Source organism: Sturnus vulgaris, chromosome Z, assembly GCF_052056855.1.
Source record: "Sturnus vulgaris isolate bStuVul1 chromosome Z, bStuVul1.hap1, whole genome shotgun sequence".
In the NCBI taxonomy this organism is placed as follows: Eukaryota; Metazoa; Chordata; class Aves; order Passeriformes; family Sturnidae; genus Sturnus; species Sturnus vulgaris.
Genome location: NC_142283.1, coordinates 74,861,384 through 74,877,713, shown reverse-complemented (window position 1 = coordinate 74,877,713; position 16,330 = coordinate 74,861,384). Strand labels below are relative to the sequence as shown.

Here is a 16,330-nt window from a genome sequence, read left to right as displayed (position 1 = left end):
CACCTCCAAGAAAAAAAAAAAAAAACAAAACCAAAAAAACTTCTGAAAGTGGCAAAAAGGAAAGGCTGTGCAGAAATGAGGTCACCATTTCACATCAGCAGCACTGGAACTGGGTATCCTGCTCTAGTGTAAACCTTTCAAGATGCATAAATGCTAGAGAAAGTTCAGAAACAGGTTCTCCAAATCATCCAGGGGCTGGAAAAGACATTAGGACACAAGGCATAAAGGATGCCATCTCAACAAAGAGAAGGCTTGACCAGGAGTTTATCACTGCCTTTGGGGTACTCAGTCTGGCAATACAGCAATTTTGTAATCCTGCTTCTAGAGGCACAACAAAGTCCAGCAGCTGGAAATTCAGGTAGATAACCTCAGCCTCAAAATAAGGCAGTTCTGTAGCAGCAAGAATAATTGCATGCTGGAAGATTTTGACAAGGCACTTCTAAAATTTCAATGCAACTTCCTCACAGTCATCCCTAATTCAAGAATGAGCTAGATTTTGTGTCTGTGAATTCATCTTGTCCCTTCCTTCATTATCACGCATAACAGAGGAATTCCCACTCTGTTCTTAATGCTTCCAATACTCAACACTTTGTGTTTGGGCAAGTGCTTTAATCAAACCCATGCTTCAAGGTTTTAATGTAGTTGCCAGTAAGCAACCAGGAAATATACCTTTTTTCAGTTTTTCACTTTCTTCTTGTCTGTAGACAGGTGATCAGAAAAAATGAACTCACACTGGTTACTGAATGCTCTGAGTGAAAATTATTTTGTTTTACATACTCAGGATGAATCTTGAATCAAGGAAACTAGGCTCTCACTGCAGCTCATGGATTAGTTCATCTGCTGGGGCCACCTGGGCATCTCTCACCTCATGTATGTCAGGACCTCACCTCTAAATGGCATCTAAGTTTCTCCAATTTAGCTGAAATGACCCCTTCAAGCCTCAAAATATATGAAGCCTGAGAACTTCAGCTTCTGTTCAATAGGAATGTCTGGCCCATATGTTTCTGTTCTTACAGATTACAGTTCACAGCCATATTTTGGTGGATACCTCCAATGCCATCTGCTGTGGGCAGTGATATAGATCACAACCCTTTGAGTTATGGTGCTAAACACAATTCAGCACAGAACCCACAGCATGCTGTGGAGGTAGAAAAACTGGCTTCCCCAGAGAAGGAAAACAAATCCAGTTCCTCCCCAGCCCATCCTTTTTCTGCAGTTGGGGTGCTCTTCCACCCCCCATGAATAAATGCAGGAGTCCTCAAGCACCAACACTGGCCAGGCCAAGTTGGGTTTCTTGCTGTATTTTAGCTGAATTCTGCTTTCAAACACCTTAGTCAGGGATCACCATGAAAGCTCTGCTACAGCTATGCCAGAGATGCTCGAGGTAGATGTCTCTCAGCTACATGGAGTCACAATATTGTAAAACACTTATTGTCACTGTGAGCAGACAAGCCTTCCAATGATGCAGGGAGCAGGTCTGGACTGGGAGAGGCATTTCCAGAGGAAAGCCACACAGTCAGAGCAGACTACACTGCTTCTGCTGGTTTAAATCACCTCATTCAATATTCTGTGTTGTCTTATGTAGCATGCAGTTATGTAAATTTATAAATCATACACTAATTAGCACACAATTTCATAAATTTAGTAACAGTGAAAAAGGAGGTTTCTAACTAACCAGGCTGTGCTCTCTCCCCCACAGATGGTACAAATTCAAACACAGCCTGGAGGTCGTATTTGAGAAAATCTCTGCTGCAACTTCTAGAGTTTAACCGCAGGCTCACATGCACTTTCAAGGGCTGTCTTTCGGATATCTCAGGCTCAATCTCTGTGAAGTGCAGCTAAGCCCTTTTCTCTCCTTCCTTAACACCAAACCTCCACAGCTCATTGCAGCACTGCAAATTTTATTTGTTTATTCTCATTCTTGCTCTCCAGTCTCCTATTCTTCAGCCATCTAAGTCACCATCCCTAGAGCAATTAAGCTCAGTCCATGCCCTGGGTTATACCCAGGTTCTGCAGGTTGCTCTCCATGTGCTCTGGCCTCCCCGTCCAGCTGCTCTAAAGGGGAGATGCTAAAATTAGGTCAGGGTATTTCCTTATTTCCCTCATTTGCCAAGCATGCCTTGGACAGTAGCTCTTCAAATGCAGGAACATGATTTGGAAAAGGGTGTGGAGTCATAAGGCTCTTAGGGGAACCAGTGTTTGAAAACATTTCTCACTTTAAGATACAAGTGCACAATTTTCCTTAGTTTCCTAGTTTAACAACTCATCCCTGCCCTCTGGCTCACTCCCACTTCATCTCCACCTTTGTTACAGTTATCTGCCTTGCATCTTTGTCCTTTCTTGACTTCACCTCCATCCTTTCTTCCTTACTCTTTAATTAACTTTTTTGTCTCAGAGCATGGCGCTGGCTCTCCAATTCACTTCTCCTTTGTATTTTGAGACCTCTCTCTTGCTTCACGCTCCAAAGGAGGCTTTGCTCCTTCTCGCAGTAAGACTCATGTCCTGGAGAGGAAGTGAAGGCTTAAAACAAGTTCTTCATGTGTTCTAGCAAACTGGAGACTCACAACATAATATGATGTGATGCTGTGGGAAGTGGAACACATTGTCAATGGCAGTATTGACATCTGAGCTGGACAAAAATCAGAAGATAAGCCAAATAAAAGTCTGGAAGAATAAATATCAAACCCCCAGATAATTTATTAGATTAAGACCTCACATACAATATAAATACGTGCTCAAGATGGGATTCAACAGCAAGACTGGAAACGCTAGAAATGAAGAGTGTGATTATTACAGGTCTGTGATGTGCAAGGTGCACAAAAGCAGTAACTACACAAACAGCCAGGAAGTGTGTGTGCACGAACCATGTGGGAAGGACACAAACTGAAGGTGTGGGTAGGAGCCTTAGCAGCAGTCATGTTACTCCACAAAGCCTCATGGAAAACACAGCCTGGTGTGTAGCTGAAGGATATTCACTGGGAACACTCTGGACAAACAGTCTATGCTGGACCAACTGCCCAGCAGCAGCTCCCAGTACAGAAGCTCAAACTTAAAAGGACACTGTCACATCATTGCTTTCGCTTAGTTTTGCATTTCCTCTACTGTTTTAGCAGATGGAAAACAATTCCCCTCCCCGTACCAACTACTGATTTTGTCCTTTCCTATTTGACAATCATTGATTTTTTTTTCTAAGGCTATAAATGTTTTAATAACTTCAACTTTGTAGTGCCTCATGGCAAAATATCTTTACTTGCACTGACTGCTAAACACTACTCCTAATGTACTGCTGATAACTACGGCAAGAGCCAGCATTATAAAAAATTATTTTCCACAGGGTCTACGAAATTAATAGCTTTTGTTTCTTTTGTCCAATCTCATAGAGAGTTAAAGCATACAGCTCTTCACCCATCAGACGTTTCAACCATCTTTAACTAGAAAACTTTTCTTCACCAAGGTGTGCCCCTTGTGTAGGTCTGACTGACAGACAGCACCTTGAGCATAGGGAACCCACAATCCTGACAATGTCCTTTTAAAAAGAGCTACAACCAAAAAATACAGATTCAAGCCAAAAGTCACCTTCAGAATTAGAATTTTTTACAGACTAAGTGATCATAAGGAATCCCAAAGCAGTTAAATATTGGCACCCACTAAAGAATCAAAGAACAGAATGCTCCCATGGAGTGTTCTCAACATAAAGGCACCTTTCAAGAAATATACATGTATTTTTTTCTGTTTTGAAAGGTCAGTTAGCATTTATCAGAAAAGGCAATTAATGTTTCAGTCAAACTGGAAAAGAGACAAGAAGCAATTGGACTGAAATCAGAGAACTATTTCTCTATAAATGCCAACACATAAAAAAACACCAACAAAGCTGAAAAAAACACCATGAAACAACTCCAAACTCTAAGATCTATGTGATGGTTATCCCCAAATTCCCTGCTGGTCCTTGTACATTTTTCTCTTCTTTCTCCTTCTCTTTCCTGCTCTCTTTAAGCAGCAGACTACTCAGCCAACAGAATAAGAAAAGTTATGTCCCCACCTGCTCTACCTGGGCCAGGGCACTGAATACAACTTTGGGGCTCTAAGCAGAAACCTGGGCCTTCACAAGCTCAGGGAGTAGAACAAGAGGGGCATTCAACAGCAGATAGATATATTCCAGAAAACTGTAATACTTCACTAAAAGCAGCACAGACCATGCAGGGACTTTCCACAGCGGTAATTTTTTGGTCCAGCAATGCTGCTCTCCTCCTTTAAACTCCTCCAAGCACCTTTTAAAATTCAGCTGGGATGAAGAGAAAGGATATCACCTAATTTGTGATTAAGACTGGGCCAGAATGAAGCGGCCCAGAGTATCCTGAGGTTCTTCTTCCCCTTCATTCTCCTTTTGTTTCACTGATGGAGCACGGTGCTGCCAGGGGCTGCGGTGCTCTCGTCTGAGATCCACCTGGCAGAGCATCACACATTGCACAGGAGCAGCACGGGGAGGCAGGCAGCAGCCATACCCCAAGCATCAGTACAGCAACTCAACCCAGCCATTAAGATAAGCAGGGTTGCCTAAAGAGACTGTCTGAAAAGCAGTACTGGCCCATGAAGTGGTGTTTGGGAGCAAATGGCCTAGAACTTGCCCGTACTGGATCAATTCTACCTTTCCCTCGCTGCAATTTTACTGTGCAAAATGAGTATTTTAGTCTCATATTTCTAGGAACACATGCCGGTGGCTACTGTTACAATAAAATATGAACACTGCATTGTGGAGAAAATGACCATTAATCCTGTAATGTGCAGTCATTTTTACCAATTCGGCACATTTCTTTAAATAACCAAGTACATGCAGTAGATGGAAATGCATTTAAATAAACTGAAATAGATACAGCATGAATAATTAAAGCTGGCAGGAAAGTGTGCATTGTGAGCTTCTAGTGGAAATAATTACTGATTTGTCTTATTTACAGTGGAGCCTGGGTGCAGGATCAAAATAGTGCAAGTTAGTGAAAATGTCTTAAGACTGCTCTTATATTAGCACTACTATGTATTTCATCTTGAAAAGTACATCAAATAGGTTTTGGATCTCTACAATGTCTGACTCTGTTCTGCTATTTCAGGGTTACCTTACCCAGCCCATAAACTCCGTCAAATAGCACTGATTTAAAGAGCAATGTAATTCAAACCTGTGCCTAGCACATCAACCTGCAACATCATCTATTAACACTATCAGACACTCTAGAGTTGAGCTTACAATATATCCCCTAAAAACTCACCGTGTTGAATATCAGAATGTTGAAGGAAAAAGTAGATCATAAAATCAGTGAAAAAGTACTAAAGTGCTTGTACCTTTATAATAGGCCAGGTTTTAAACAGACTTGTTTAATTAGAAAATAATCTACTTTGAACATGCTGGTTGTTGAATGTTAGGCAGCTCTTGCAAACTGCTTTAGAGCAAAAAAAATCGATAATGAAATATACTTCCGATATAAGGCTGGCAAAACTGTGACTTCAGTCTATTAGAAAATGTCGTAGATTAAAAAAAAAATGCTATTTTAAATTGATTACTTGGCACATTAAAGGTTTAGGAAAAAAGTTAACGCTTTCTGATTGGTGTACCCCAACAATATACTTGCATCACGATTACTAAATCCAAAATGAACCTGGATGCTAATTAGCTATGTTTTAGAAGCAGGAAAACAAGTGGCAATCAAATAATTTAAGAGTAGCTGTAGACCAAGGAGTTGTGTCAAATGAAGAAGATCTCCTCGAGCAGCCAGCTCTCCTCCAGCTCATCTGCCCTGCTCCTGGGGCTGCAGGGCGCCTGGCAGCAAGAGGGGGACAGCCCGTGGCTCGCACAGCAGGGCAGGCACGCTTTGTTCCTGTCACAGGGCTCTCGGCAGAGGGGTCCCGGAGCTGATGCTGGGTTCATAGCTTCCACCAGGTCCAGAAGAGAGGCTTCATACCTGCAGAAACACACCGAGAAAACAGTGCTATTGAGACCACAGCACCATGCAGGAATTGAATCCAGTTTTCCTGTCTCCATAAATCAGAGTAGACCTAGATTTGTCTGACAGGGGCCACCAGCACAGAACGAAGTTTGCTGTATGGACTCCTGTCAGTAATGACAACACAGAAAAGCATGGGTGCTCAGGTTATTTCAGGCTGTTCATCAGCTTTTCCATTTGAGGTGTGTAATGTCTTAGTTGCACTCTGGAACCTGAACACAGACCTCAGAGAGATGACAGCCAAATACACCAAACAAGGTAGACCCACACTGCACTCCTTTTCTCCGTTGTTTTTTTTTTTTTTAATAGACCTCTACACTTGATTTAGTTTCTCAGGGATTTGAAAACAGCAGGAGACTTTATTATTATTGCCACAAACTACATGTGCTTCCTGTAAATCTCTGTGTACTATATGGAGTCTGACTGGTGGAAGCACTGAAGGAATAGAATCTAAGCAAGGCAATACAAAATCAACATTTGAGGCACCAAGAGAAAAGGCAAAGGTGCTAAGCATCACTCAGGCTGTCCTTTAAGTGCAAGTACAGACATGGGGGAAGGTTGCAAGCCAGTGTGATCTGGTAATGCTCACTGAATAATGGCAGGTACTTGAGACACAGACTTTCTATTAATATTCACAGGAGACAAGACTTGATCTAAAGACCAGCACAGGATTGATCATTACAATATATTTCCTCCTGTCCAATTTTAAATGTCTTAAACAATACCATTTCCACTGCTTCCCTAGGGAGCTTGTTCTCCAGTGATCTCTCAGTGATAGGTAAGAGATATCACTCCAGGTTTTTACCCAAAAGTCCCTTTGTTCCATGCTGTTGTTAGCACCAACCTGCCTGATGTTCTCAACCCTGAAGTAATTCACACATTCAAAGACTTCCATGCACAAAACATTATTCACATTATTTGCCCAAATGAAATTATCAGCAGAGGTGACTGAATCCATAGGGTACCTCCCTTGTAAGCAAACAGAGTTCATCTATAGCATGAGGAAACATCTCAAGCTGTTCTCTGCTTTGAGAAGCCTACTTTTGTGACTGTAAGAACCTAGAAAGACTAAGCAACTAAGACAGCTGGGGGAGGTTTCTCAACTCAGATGAGATAACAAATTCTTCAGAACTAATGTTTAAAGCAGTTTATGAATGTGAGACATTAGCAGTGGTCAATGTACCACCTAAAGGCAGACCCCCAGCTGTGCTGTCCAACAGCCTTGTGCAGCAGCAGCAGGTAAAAGGTTTTCCTACCCTGAACTAGCCATGCCATGAAAAACACCCTTCTTTATCTCCACAAGTAAGTGGTACATCCCATCTGTCATCAGAACACTGTCACAGAATCATTTAGACTGGAAAAGACCTCCAAGACCATCATGTCCAACCTTTGGTCACTGTCCTGCCAACCAGACCAGAGCACTGAGTGCCATGCAGTCATTTCCTGAAAGCTGCCAGGGTTGGTGACTCCACCACCTTCCTGGGAAGCCCATTCCAATGCTTGACACAGCAAGTTACTTTGTCCATCACAAAATAACTCATGTCTGAGACACAGAACTACTCCCTCAACTCAAAGGTATTGGGTTAAACCAATGTTAATGCTGACAACTGAGGTTATGCTATAAAAGCTATTTCTTTCAATATTTATTGTTTCTTCCAATCTGATGGCTAGTCATTTCTATACAGTCTGACTTGACATTACTGCCACACAGGACTCTTTCCTGTTTGAATACAGATTGTTTGTTTTATTTTCCTCCAGATACGCTAGTTTTAATCTCACTCACAACCAAAAGGCCAATTTGCAAATTTCTTTTCCACATTTTAAGCTTGTCTACACATCTTTCTATTGTCTGTCTAAGTAGCAAAAAATTAGTGGCTCAAAATGAAAAAATACAGCTTTTGTTTCAACTGGATCTTGTTTGTGGCTAACTCTAAGCAAACATGACATCTTTTAGTTACCCTAACCAAAAAGTTCAGAATGATGTGGAGTTTTAGGTAGTCAAATCAGATTATTTTAGAGAAATCTGTTGTTTGTACCAGCATTCAGAAGTACCCTTTAAAAACTGAAACTCCTCAAAGATATCTCCAGTATAAAATGGAATAAGCTGCACTGATAGCAAGAACTAGCGCACAGATATATGAGACTTTTCACATGGAGAAAGTTTGAGACTCGACTCTATATAGAAACATATATATGGTTTGAGCCCCAAAGAAACCCAGTTAACACATACACTGCTTTCATTAGCCACACCTAAAACTTCTTTTTAGATTAATCTAGTCTAGCATACAAATGCTTATCTCCTCTGACGGTAGTGCTATCATAAAATTTCAATTTCTTCAGCAGCCACATGCAATCACAGATTAGGCAGGGGAAACCAAACCAGCCAGTGCATTTACAGCAAACGTGCAGGCCCTAGATTTCAGCAGTACCTTGGAGTTCATTTCTTCTGCAAGTTTATCTAAGTTTTACAGCATTTCTGCTATCAGGAAGGCTAAATGATTTGGCAGATTAGAAGCACAGCAAATAGCAAAGATTATGTAAAAGACCAGGTGTTGTAAATCAGTCTATTTGACACCACAGTTATATATGCAATAAAATGAATGAACTCTGCTAACAGAGGACTATCTGATAAAGAGAATGCTCCTTGCAGGTATTTAGTGTTTAATCCCAGGATAATGGTTTGCCCTGGTTTGTCTAAGTAACATCAGACAGCATCTGGCTGGAGGCAACAGAGTAGACCTAGAATGGTCTGAAACTTGCAAAGACAATTTTTTCACCATTTATTTGTATCCTAATATTTAAAGAGACACAGTCAGAATGCTTGAATCCTGAAATACAACCTTCTCTCAAACCAGGGTATGTATTCTTTGCATGAATTTAATAAAAATATAAGCAAAACCAGGCTTCATTACTATTATTATCATATTTATTGTTATTATTACTATTATGATTGTGATTATTACTATTATTATTACAATTATTACAACACATAATAGCTTCAGTGAGTTCAAAGCTACAGGATCAGCCACCCAAGAGTAGAATATTTCAAACAGGAAAACTGATTTGGCAAACTTGGCTTGTTAATAGTGAATGTCGTTTTGAAGCAAACTAATGGCCAAGGATCCCCCTGTATTGTTCCTGCTTCCAGATAAGAAAAAAAATCCCAAACATTCTGCAGGAGTACCAGCACTGTACATTAAGCCACATACAGACATTCCTCACATATATATGTTCAACCAAGCAACCAAATGTCCCATCAGTGCTGGTGCTTACACACACTTTCTTTGATAGGTTTTGTCCTCACAAGAGAAAGAAAATGCCATGGGCAACTGTCCCTTCAAGGATGGTGATAATGCAGTCTGTCCTCACTTTTTTGGTACATTTGCCAGTGTGCTGGAAGGTCAGTGAGCAAGGGGAGTGTAACTCAGGTTGTGGGAGTAGATTAGAATGAAATGTCACAGAGTCCAATGGGTTAAAATACACTCAGGCTGGTGGGAATGCCCACGTACCTCCTCTGAGTGGGGGGAAGCCCCAGAAATGAGTCTGGGGGCACTTAAGGAGTCTTGGATACTTTATGATCCCTTCTCAGAGATTGCCTCTCAGCTGAGCCAGTAATGCCCATCAGGTCTTCCCCGTGGGAAAGGGGGCAGTTTCACAGCTGAGAGAGCTATGTAAGGAAAAGCAGTTAGCATATCAAGGAGCACCATCTCATCTTGCAGGATCCAGGCTGTGATAGGTCACCTCTTGTGTCTCATGCAGACTAGCAGATGTACACCCAAAAACTCACCTCCTCCCTCGAGAGATGCAAACCTGGCCTCTGCAAAGCACCCTGGCACCTCCACAAACAGGCAAATGTTATGAGTCATTAATCATTAATAGTCCAGTCTCTCACAGCATCTCTGCAACAGACTGGAAAATAATCTCTTTTTTTTTTTTTTTGACACTTCCCCCATGTATACTTTTTCATCTAACTTTAATGAGCTTGAAAGTCTGCATGTTTCATCATGGGAGAAGAACATTTGTAAGGTCTACAAGTTTGAATAAGAAACCTAACTATTTAGACAGATAAAGTTTGGTGAAAGCATTCTTCTAAAGTCTCAAGAAAATTCATCAGGAGACAGAACAGTAAGAACTGGTGTACAAAGCAGAAGGAAGGCAGGGCCATGGGCAAAAGGACAGAGATGAGAATAAGGAGACTAAACCACAGTGAGCTTTGAAACTCTTCTTTCAATGAAGAACTTTCACCTTTGCTTTTATTGTAGAACATAAAACTTCAAATACAGCTCACAGAACAGCACAGAGATGCCCAATCTGGGAGGCTGGTACCACTGGGATCAAGCTGATACAGCTGGGTCAGAGCAGAACTGCGACCTGGGTAGCAAAATCCACCCTGGTCAGGTATTGCATAGTGCTGTGAAAGCATTCCCTTCAACCTCCTCTGCATTACTAAAACAGACTGCTAGAAATGTGTCTCCTCAGCCGCTAAAACTCTTTTGGAAATTTTATTAGAAACTCTCAGCACTGGCTCTTAATTAAGTAAGTATCTAGTAGAGTTTATAAACTCTTAATGTGAAAAGAGTTTTGTAGTCTATCACTAAGATAACAGGAAACATCATAAACCATTATGATTCAGAATAGATCATTAACCATTCACATTTTAAAAAGGAAAACAAAAATAAACACAAGATGGCACAGACCCAAATCCCTCTTTCCACAGTGTGTCTTTTTTACTGCTCGTGCAGCAGGAATACAGCTCTCTGAACACCTGCAAGTGAATCTTACTTTGTCCCATGTTTCCAAACTGAACGGGAAGGAAGGCTTTCACATTTTCATGACGAACACACAAATATGGTTGATGCTCTGGGAACCATAAGACCACTTATGCCCAGGATGGTTGGTGAGAAATCACCTGAAACCACTTGTTATTCCTCCTGATAAAACCTACAGAGCAATCAGAGCTCAGACAGTCCCACAATATACAGTACCTAAAAAATGGTCAGATTTTGCAAGAGTGATGCACAGAACTGATAACTGTGAAGGATATTAGAAAGAACAGTGCTCTTGAAGGTAACCACAAAGCCTACTTGCCTCAATTGGCTGAATAGTGATGTTAATTTATTTAGACATTTGGGATATGCCAATGGATTTTTAATGTTTGTCTATTTCCCACTGCTGGTAGAATATATTTCTTACACACTGTCCAATTTTTAAACTACACTATTGTATTTTCATATAATGCAATCCAGCTAATAATACCATTTGTTCCTTCCTGGAAAAAAAACCAGCACAACTTTAACAAGTTTGGTATTTGGAGGAGCAGGAATCTCCTTATGAGGCAAAATAACTACACTTATTAGAGTCATAAATACTCTGGCAGTAAAATATATGTATATTTCTTTGAACAAGCAGTGTCAGGTAATATTCGATCACTATATTTAGAGACATCTTTTCATTTACAGTCTCTGAAAATTTATTCCTCAACCATAAACACGTAGAAAACACATGGAATGTCTCTTTGCAAGGTGATGGCATTTCAACAAAGCATACTGGCAATATGGTTTTGTAGCCGTATAGATTTACTTTATTTAACTGTATATACCAGAGGAAATAAAAAGGTTTATTTTTATACTACTGCTTATATTTTCAACATAAAGTTCAAAGTGATTTACTAATGTTACATGAATTGCCTTTGAATTACAGTACAGTATTGTGCCTAAGTACAAAGCCTAACACTACTTTGTATTCATAAAACGCCACCTGCCCCCAAGCACTTTACAAATGCTAAATACAGCTAAAAACACATTCAAGGGGTAGGGAACAGACCCATTTTACAGAAAATTAAACAGTTTATTGTTATGATAGAGCAAATATCAAATCACTGTTTGACTGGAACAAACAGGGCAAATAAAAGCAGAGAAAAAACAGATGCACATAAGAAGTGGCCTGAGCAGTCAAACTACCTGAAACATGAAGAAACCACACCAGTGATACAATCTAGGTTTATGTGGAAGATATAGCTAATCACCCACATCCAAGCAAACCCAAGCTCTACACGTGAAGGGAAGAACTTAACCCAAATTAAAGGATCCTAAGCACTTTCTGCCATCTTTAGTCTGGCATCCACAATTACAGCATAAGGGATGAGATGTGATCTCCACGGCTTGTCCTTTCAACATCCATGTACCAACCCACTGTCCATGAATTTGACTAATTGTTTTTTCAACTGCAGTTTCCACAACATCCTGTGACAGCAGCTCAGGAAGTTCACTGCTCTTGACAGACATACTTTTGTTTTCTGTTTTAATACCTTGCTAGTGTTGCCTTAAAGACTGACTGCAGTTAGTCTCTTTCACAGAATCTGGTAAAAAACAGCTGTACATTCAATTTATCCACCACCTGCACAATTTTGCACCCCTGATCATTTTCGCAGTTTTTTCCTATCCAAAGTAATTGCTTCTTGGTCTCTCCTTAAACTGCTTCATCCTACTGATCAAATGAATTTTCTGTGTTTCCTAGTTTCTATTGCAGCTTTCTTGAGAGGCAAAGACCAAGCAGAATCAAAATCTGAGTATGGCAAGACCTATGTACCCACAAGCTGTTGAGAAATTACAGAAAGGTTTGAACTCTACAAATCCTAACCACCTGCTCTGAGTTCAGTATAATGTAGGCTTGGTGTTGATGACTATTCCCCAGGGAAATTACAGTTTCATTCACTCCATTTTGATTCACCTTTCTGAAGTTGTTTGCTGCTGACATATCATACCTGAAAGAACTTAGTATCGAAACACACAAATTTATTAGGTCACCACGAAGATTTTGCTGTTCACTTCTCACTCCAGGTCACTGATGCACTCACAAGCACAGTGAGTTTCTGGGGGATCTCTCTGCTAACTCTAAAAAACGAACATTAAGTCACTTTGATTGCTATCATTTAACCACCAATAAATCCCTAGAAGGAACTGTCCTCCAATCCTACAGAAGCTTGATTTCTTAGCAACTTTTGGTGTGGAACCTTATCAGAAGCCTTTTGAAAATCCATAGGGCTGAGCTGATACCTCAGAGATTCTTTCTTCCCCACTCCCTGCTCTGTGAGAATAATCCAAGTCTTAACCAGCAGGCTATTTGGCCCAGGAAACCCGAGATGAATATGTCAATGAACATTAGAGGCTGGCTGGGTAGGAAATGAAAGCTAAGAAAGGGAAGCTAATTTTTTAGTCATTCATTGAAAGGCCACACATCAGGATAAGGGAGCTTGCCTTTCATGTGTGAACTGCACCTCCAGTGACCAAAACACATCCTGGGGGGATATTCCCATGTACTGAACATCAAGACAACAAAACAGAAAAAAATCCACAACACAGTGAAGGACAATTCATGAGGATGAAACATCAAGAGAAGGAACAAGATTAAATTGAGAACTGGAGACAAAGGGACTGTGACAGCCTGAGATTCTCATTTTACTTTCAAGCAGGGTGGAACTCAGAGCAGATATTTCACTGTGGGATACAAGAGGAGGCAAATTTAACAATGCTATATATGTATTTAAAACAAGTCCAGGTGCAGACATACATCTCACCTGCAACAGGTCTGTATCTTCCAAAAGAATTTCAGAGTTTTCTTAATTCCTTAAGAAAAAGATCGGGCTGCAGAATATTTCAAAGCAATTAAAAAAAAATCTGTTTTATTTAAAATATATCATACAATGTAAAACAGAATATATTTATACAGTGTCCTCACCAAGAGCCTCCTGGAGTGCTGTAAAACCCACACCCACATAATAGAGAGCTTACAGTATCAGAGACTTTTAGAGAGCTCTCAGAGGCAGTATTCACAGAATCATAACCTAGAGAAGGAAAAGACTTATTAGATCATCCAGCCCTCTCCCTGCTGACAGAACTGCTCCCTACAGTGTGCTTCCTCACATTTGTTGCTAACAATCAGCCTCTCGCTACTCTCCTTGGGAAGCCATTCCACAGCCAAATATATCTCATGCTATCATTACCATTATTACTTATTTATGGGCCACGGTATAACCTAAAGGCCTTGATCAGGATCAGGGGGACTAACTCTAGTACCACTTGTAAGAGCATTCCTCTCTCCAAAAGAGCACACAGTCAAAAGAGGTAAGCTAAAGCCCAGTGGGGAACATATAACATACCATTAAGGAGAACAGAATAGTATGGGAAGTACCACAAATGTTCCATGAATTTTTGCTTCAGAGTTTGGTGGGAGAGAAAGGTATGTGTCACAAATAAGAACATCTTTCTGATAGTCATTTAGAGATAAACAAAGAGGATTTTCTTCCTCCAAAGTTCACCCTATTAGTTATGGCTAAAGATCTGGCACAGTACTGAGAAATCCTTTTTTTGATGCAAATGCACCTTAAGTATTTAAACCATGCTACATTTTTTCGTTCTGCTCCAGTCTCAGTCAACATTTATCTGAGCCACACATATTTTAATATTCTCTCATAAATCAATACCTCCAGCATTCCAACAGATTTTGCCACTCTCCTTCCATCTTTGACAATTTTTTTCCAGTAAGCAATCACCCAGAAATAAGCACCATATTCCCTAGAGGGGCTGCAGGGAAACAGAGAGGAGATCAGCTCCCTCCAGCACTCATGCAACGCTTGTCTGTGCACATTCAACCCTTCTGCTGCTGCTGTTTCCTTGTTCCACAGGTGCCTCCCTTACCTGTAGGTCTTGCACAGCAGTGAATTCAATGCCTCGTTTTCTGGGGTTACTAACAATTATCACCAAATCGTGTGGAAAGCAGCATCGGAGATTACAGCCCTTGCACAGGAGAATTTGGAGAGAAGCAGCAGAATGGAGTAACAGTATCACACGTCTGCTAACTGAAATGTGCCGTGCTTTGCTGTGTTCTGGGACGAGCCCCCCTCCTCAGCATGGTAAACAATAGTAAAGAGCTAAACAGGACTTGGACTTGAAAGAGGCTGAGGACTCTGGTTTGCCCCTGGCCATTTGCATAGCAAGCAGTGCCAGTGCTCTAAAGAACACCAGATCCAGCAACAGCATCTCAAAAAAATTGTGCTTAAGGAAGGGCTGATAAAGAGATTCCCCCCCAGTTTTCACCCTGGCTTCACCTGTGATAGCATCCAAGCAGCTGTTATTACTGAAACAAGAGTTACTGCAGCTCTCATTCCTCCTTGCTACACAAGCAGGACATTTTCACTTACCTGCTCCTCAGAGACCAACACCTGTTTCCCTCACTCCTATTTTCTTTCCACACTCCCATCTCAATGTTCCCAATCCAGTTATCCTACCTCTTTGCTGCTGGTAACTCAGCCTTTTTTATTTTCCCAATGGACTCAGACCCTGCTGCCCTGTTACTATCCTGCCAAATACAATTCAAAGTGCTGCTTCATTGTTTTTGTCTTTGTGTGTTTTAAGTAGCTAAATAATAACTAACTAACTAAAGACCAAGAATAAGAAACACCACAGATCATTTCTTTCAAGGTATGGCTGCAGGCTGCAGCTGAATTGGCGTAACTGAGGTTGTAATAATTCTGGAGGGGGGAGGGTGAACCACGACATGAGTGCTGGGAAGTAAAGAAACCTTTTAAATCAGATCTGCCAGTGACAGAAGAATAATTTAGAATGAAGTTTTTGTACAAAAGAGAGAAATTACAGAACCAGGTAACTACCACAGAGTTTAACAACCACCTTCTGCAATCACTCTGTTTGTATTGTCCTTTTCTCCCCTCCCATACAGCCGTTTCTGTGTCATCAAGTCTGAAAGCTCTTCAGATCAGAAAATGAACCTTAGTGTATGTACAGCACCTGGGGCCCTGATTCTGCTGTGATATTACATAACAACTTTGCACTTCAGAGCACACTTAGCTTTTATTCCTTTTAAGCACTCTGTCATCACAGCACATCTTCAGCAAGATCTTCACCCTTTATTGTTCTGGGCCAAAGCTAAGCTGTCATCATCTTTTCTGCCATACTTCATCCCCCTACATCTTCCTGCCTTAACAGCCTTTCAATTTTTTACTCTTACAAGTTCATTCCCAAGCATCCTTCCCCTCAAAGCAAACTCTAATTCAATGAATCATCCTCAAAATTGTGCCTTTTCTTTTATAATATACTAAAGCCTCTGACAAAGAGTTGCATATGTAAGTCATGGTACAATCCTGCACCTCCTCTCTGCCAGTACTGCTCCTTAGTTTTGATTTATTTTCCACTTTTCATCTCTTCTTCCTAGCACACTCAGCAAAAGCTGGGACTACCCCACCCTACAACTTCGTGGGTATTAAGTAACTACAAAACCATTTTAAGGGGCATGGCTTAGGGGAAAAAGACCCCCACCACATACAG

General features: G+C 40.8%; 1 protein-coding gene across 2 annotated transcripts in view; it reads right to left on the bottom strand.

Annotated features, from left to right (window-relative positions):
• Positions 1-2,679: 2,679 nt before the first annotated feature.
• Positions 2,680-16,330, bottom strand: part of KIAA1328 (KIAA1328 ortholog) — a 171,254-nt gene continuing 157,603 nt past the window's right edge. For both annotated transcript variants that reach the window (XM_088155962.1, XM_088155963.1), the window contains one exon: positions 2,680-5,948. In XM_088155962.1, coding sequence (XP_088012088.1) covers positions 5,732-5,948 — 217 coding nt within the window. In that variant the 3' untranslated portion in view covers positions 2,680-5,731. The remainder of the gene's footprint in view (positions 5,949-16,330) is intronic.